This window comes from Hippocampus comes, unplaced genomic scaffold (assembly GCF_001891065.2).
Source record: "Hippocampus comes isolate QL1 unplaced genomic scaffold, H_comes_QL1_v1.1 scaffold111, whole genome shotgun sequence".
In the NCBI taxonomy this organism is placed as follows: Eukaryota; Metazoa; Chordata; class Actinopteri; order Syngnathiformes; family Syngnathidae; genus Hippocampus; species Hippocampus comes.
The window spans coordinates 3,539,492-3,545,189 of record NW_017805698.1 but is presented as its reverse complement, the minus strand read 5'-3'; the positions used below and the strand labels follow the sequence as shown (position 1 = coordinate 3,545,189).

General features: G+C 44.6%; 1 protein-coding gene across 1 annotated transcript in view; it reads left to right on the top strand.

Moving 5' to 3' along the window:
• Nucleotides 1–5,022, top strand: part of arsh (arylsulfatase H) — a 26,767-nt gene extending 21,745 nt beyond the window's left edge. Inside the window, exons 9-12 of the mRNA XM_019882291.1 lie at nt 636–773; nt 1,423–1,582; nt 1,666–1,787; nt 2,954–5,022. Of these exons, the coding sequence (XP_019737850.1) occupies nt 636–773; nt 1,423–1,582; nt 1,666–1,787; nt 2,954–3,312 (779 nt within the window). The 3' untranslated portion in view covers nt 3,313–5,022. The remainder of the gene's footprint in view (nt 1–635; nt 774–1,422; nt 1,583–1,665; nt 1,788–2,953) is intronic.
• Nucleotides 5,023–5,698: the final 676 nt, after the last annotated feature.

Sequence of the window (5,698 nt, the reverse complement as noted above, 5' to 3'; positions counted from 1 at the left end):
TTTGTGGGGGGGGGGGGGACTTTCACATTTTAGGTACATAAGATAGGATCAATAAGATAAGAGAGTGGAGATGTCCCGATCACATTTTTTTTTGTCCGAGTCTGATTCTTTGATTTGAAGTATCTGCCAAGACAGAAGCCGAGAAGTACTGCATGTGCTGTTTTCCCCTTGCTAAAAGTTCTTTTAACAAAGGGGCGTCAATGACAAACATTTTTTTTTGCTGTGGTATGTCCAATGACATTTTATCTGCTTTTCTTCCCTTCAGGAATGCTCATCATCCGTTCCTTCTGGTTTTCTCCTTTGCTCACGTCCACATGCCACATTTTCACACGCCGGCTTTTGCGGGCAAAAGCCGCCACGGTTGCTACGGTGACAATGTGGAAGAGATGGACTGGATTGTCGGTAAGCGCTGAATTAGAATGCTTACAAGGCTGCAAAATCTGGAATTTGAGTAAAACCTATGGAGGAAAATATGCATAACAATATGTTTTAAATATGTATTAAATTTCCCTCATTTCCTATTGGGGAAAACTGTTGTGAAATCAGAACAAATTGGAGAATCCCAGAACACACATAGCGGTTTCCCTGTACATCATAAGTAATGATAAATCGTGACTAATGTTGTGTTTTTGCAGGCGAGCTAACTAACACTGTGGATTCGTTGGGCCTGGCCAACGACACGCTGATATATTTCACGTCAGACCACGGAGGACATATTGAGAATTCTCATCCTTTGATTGGCCAGGGAGGAGGATGGAACGGCATTTATCGAGGTATTAAGCAACTCACCCTCCTACATCTACTGTAAATGTAACGAAAGACGCCTATTTTATTTCACTTTGTATTTTTTAATCGAACAAGCTCTGTGCTCATATTAAGGCAATGTTTGAAGTAACATTGTCACATTTTTAATGCTCTTACAATTGCGTAAACAATCCCGCTTACCTATAGGACGAACGGGAAAGTCTTGGCTGGCTCTCCGTTCAAAGGGAGAGCCGGCCTGACGCTTGGCAAAATGGAGTTTCAACTCCCTCCACAGGTTTTCATTTGGGTTGAGGTCTGGAAACTGGCGAGGCCACTCCAGAACCTTGATATGCTCTTTACGGAGCCACTCTTTGGTTTTCCTGGCTGCGTGCTTTGGATCATTATCATGCTGGAAGACCCAGCCACATTTCATCTTCAATTCTCTGACCGAGGGAGGGAGGTTTTTGCCCAAAATGTCACAATACATGGCCCCATTCATCTTGCCCTTGATACGGACCGGTCTTCCTGTCCCTTTTGCAGAACAGCATCCCCAAAGGAGGTGCAAGGTTTCTACCCGACACCAGCGAAAATCATTTTAAAGTTACCAATCCATCCTGCACAAATCAAGCAAATGATTTCAAAATCAACTGAAGCTCTTTGAATTTTTGTCCCGTCCAGGTGGTAAAGCCATGGGGGGCTGGGAAGGCGGCATCAGGGTCCCTGGTGTCTTCCGCTGGGTGGGCAGACTGGCTGCTGGCAGAGTGGTGGATGAGCCCACCAGCCTCATGGATCTCTATCCCACAGTGAAATATTTGGCTCGAGACACACAACCAGACAGGTCTGATGAGATTTTTACCCCAATTTTATGTGGTGCACTTAAAAAAAAAAAAATAATAATAATAATGTGACTTTCAATTAAAGACACTTAGATGGTCACAACCTCATGCCGTTGTTGGAGGGGAAGAGGGATCGATCAGGGCACGAGTTTCTATTCCATTACTGTGGCAACCACCTCCATGCAGCACGTTGGCACCCACAAGACAGTAAGTTAACACACCGAGAAACAGCATCCATATCTAAGGGTGGTGTATCAATGTCATGAGATGTAACAATGGAATACAGTGAAACCCAGAATTTACAAATTTGCAAATTCAATTTTTTTGTCTTTGTTTTTTTTTTTTTTTGGGTGGGGGGAGCAGGTGCTCAATATTTACTACACGACTCAAAGCTGTTTTTTCTTCCAGTCAAAATAAAGGGAGTATTATTTCAGTGCCAACTGGGGGAAATCACAGTGATGTTTTTTCATTAGCGTATGAGATGTCCTGATTTGTTGGCGGTCCCTGAATGCACCATGTGCACAGTCAAACATGTGAAAATATGTTTCCGTTTCTCTCCCAATGCAGCTACGACTAGCTCGACTGCTAATGTAATCCACATTGCTTTTACAATATGCCTTTATAGGCGAACACATATTGTTGTGTCTAAATGCGAAAGGTGATTTTTAACTACATATTACTGTTTGTGGAAAGTGCAAACGGGCATATTTGTTTTCCCGTCTGTGACATCATGTCAGTTTGTGCGAGTGTGTTATTTAGGCCAGTATGCTAGCTAATATAGTTCCATAAATGTGCCTGGTGTGAACGTGAACGAGTTTTCATGTTCTCCCCGGGCCTGCGTGGGTTTTCTCCGGGTACTCCGGTTTCCTCCCACATTCCAAAAACATTCATAACAGGCTGAGTGAACACTCAAAATTGTCCCTAGGTGTGAGTGTGAGCGTGGATAGTTGTTCGTCTCTGTGTGCCCTGCGATTGGCTGGCAACCGGTTCAGGGTGTCCCCCGCCTACTGCCCGAAGACGGCTGGGATAGGCTCCAACACCCCCCTTGTGAGGATAAGTGGATCGGAAAATGAATGAATGAAGATGGCTCTATTGATATTTCTGGTCCAACTCTAGACCACATCAATATCGAATGTGATTTTAGATATCATGGGGGATAATAATGCTGTATGTGGTGATATTGATCTTTCGTCCCATCCCAAGTAGCGTCTGTTGGTGTCTGTGTCTCCCTGTCAGTAGCACTGGATTGTTTCACGTTACACTGCTAACTGTACGGCCTTATCAATATTTTGCGCCAGTTGACAGTGTTGACATCTAATGATGGTGAGTTACAAAATCAAAATGCAATGACACTTCTTTGTCATTTTACCCAGGTGACTCCATCTTCAAGGTGCACTTCATCACCCCAAACTTTTCCCCACTGGGAGCTGTGGGATGTTATGACACGCATATCTGCTACTGTCATGGAAAACACGTGACGCAGCACAACCCGCCGTTGCTCTATGACCTTCTCCGAGACCCCTCAGAGTCACACCCACTAGGCCCCGACACGGAGCCGCGTTACGCAGAAATCCTCAGTCAGACAGCCGAAGCGGTGCAGAGGCATCTGCGTTCCTTGGCTGACAAACAACCAAACCAGCTTACCTGGGAGAAGATTCTGTGGAGACCCTGGCTTCAGCCATGTTGTGGAACATTCCCCTTTTGTGGCTGCAAAGAAGACATAAGGTCGTAGAAAAAAACCAAAACAGTTTGACTTTTCAATTAGAACAGGGAGACGGTTGTAATTTACACTGTATGCCTTTAGAGGGCAGAGTGAGACTGTATTTGACCAGTTTTACAGGCAACCAGGGAGGGGGGCTCAGTTTCAGTGCATGCCATCATTGGGATAGTTGCGATAATTTTATTCAGATATATTTGTGTGTGTGTGTGTGTGTGTGTGTGTGTGTGTCTTTGGCTTTCGGTGTGTGGTTTATATGTAAGTCATATATGTGTGCAACTGTTTGAAAAGTAATCAAGTGACAAGTGGCGGAAAAAAACTGTAAGGGTGACTTTATAGATTTTGAGTTAATGTCTCGCATGATGTTCATGGCAGAAGGTCCTACGAGGGTCATGAAGATCCAAGTTAAGTTTGAAGGCAATCAACCCTAGCATGATGAAGGCAGCTCCGTGCAAAGGTCACATACATTTAACCATGTCCGTTTTCCTCGTGAGCCACTGATGGTGTTGTGGTACACTCGCATGACTTGTGTACGGGCAGCGTGGGATCGGCTCCCGCTCAGTTACAGTGGTGATTGGTGGTTTGGATGGTCGTTTGTCTCTGTGTGTACCCTGCCACTGACTGGCAACCAGTTCAGGGGGCAGTGTGCGTTCCGCCCAAAGTCAGCTGGGACAGGCTCCAGCAACTCCCTGCGACCCTGTTGAGGATAAGCGGTGTTGAAAATGGATGGATGGATGTTTTCCTCGTCAGGGTTCTCCCAGGCACAATTTGGAACATGCATTACTGGGATTATTATGTCCAAGGCAAGAACGCCTATTATGATTCAAGGGTGTTCAGCACAAGGTTGCCTTAGTAACCGAAATACATGTTTATCGTCATGTTCATCCATCAGTTGCCCTTTTAAACCTTTTTTCTTTTACCGCTATGCAGTAGTTGCGGAAGCAACGTATTACGTTCTACTTGTGTGCTTCATGTGAAACAACTCTAAATTTTACATAAACAATGCGTCGCGTTAATGAATGGCAACACAGAAGTAAGCAACAGAAATACAAAACGTCGTGTGTAATTGGCTCGGGCAGACTCTTCTCACTATTTATTTAAATGAACATAACCTCCACTCTGTGTCTGCCAGTCTCTCGTTTGTCATTCAAGCACCTTAGTGGGTGTGTCCAACAATATAGCGCCTTGAACTCTGCCTAGCAACAAGTGGATGAGAATGAAAACATCTACTGGGCTTGGCGGGTGTGTGCACTTTTTGAAATTCTGCCCAGCAACAAGTGATCTGTCCAACAAATTAGAGCCATTCTTTTAAGACTGTCACCATAAATATTTTTAGAATGAATTATTCTATCGATTATTCCATTGATTAATTGAATAATCAGCGACAAAATTCTTTTTTCATTTGAGTTTATGGCAAAATATGTATGTATTTGTATCAAGTGAAACGTGACCAGGAAAGGAATCTAAGAAATGTACTGTATATTTATGATTGATATTGTGATTTCTGTTTTGTTGTTCCATTATGAATTATGATTTGTGATTTGTAAGTTTTTCTGGTGTGTGTGTGAGAGTAAGAGAGAGAGAGAAAGAGAGAGAGAGATTTCAGACTCTTTCAGGAAGTCAAAAGCTAGGATGGATAGAGTCCCAGTGGACCTGTAAGGATACCCTGTGGCTCTCCATACTGTATCTTCACCAATAAAAGACTGTAAAGACTGTGTGAACCTCTCCAGCCTCAGTGTCATCATTCATCATCATCAGCACTTGGCCCGTCTCCCTGCAGCAGTGGCTGACTGTCAAAACATCAGAGTTGGCTCCAGCAGAAGCCAATAATTGCTCTCCTTCCCATCCCCTATCTCCTCATCTCTTTCTCCTAGGTCTCCTCAAACTGCTCTCTTCATCTTCTCCTCTTCCTCCTCCTCCGTCGTGCCTGCGGATATTCAGCTTGCATCTGCAAGTGAGTCGGGAAACGTCACGTACATCATTACAGTAATCGTTGCAGTTCCTAGCGGAGTATTCACTCCTCGGCCCCCCACAGCAGAGAAACGTGCCTCCAATCCACTTGAAGTTCATTACAGTCGCTCCTCTGTTCTACTGTATCTGCGATAAGTAAATCAAGCAGCCGAGCGTCCCTAATGACGTTGGCCTGTACATCAAAGTTAATGATGGCTGGTGGGGTACAATGTTGCTGGCCGTTCATCATGTCACATGTAAACGAAACATGACCGGCATGGACGCTCACGTGTCGCTTTGCACGCGCCGTATATCATGTTAGGAGCGGGTGAGGCCGGTTTCTGCAAAGGTCAGTGTTGCGGGGGAAGCCATAAAGCATTTCTGCAACACCCGCTTTGACACACACAAACACAGATCTGGAGAGAAAAGCGGAATATCAAAGGGCGGCTTG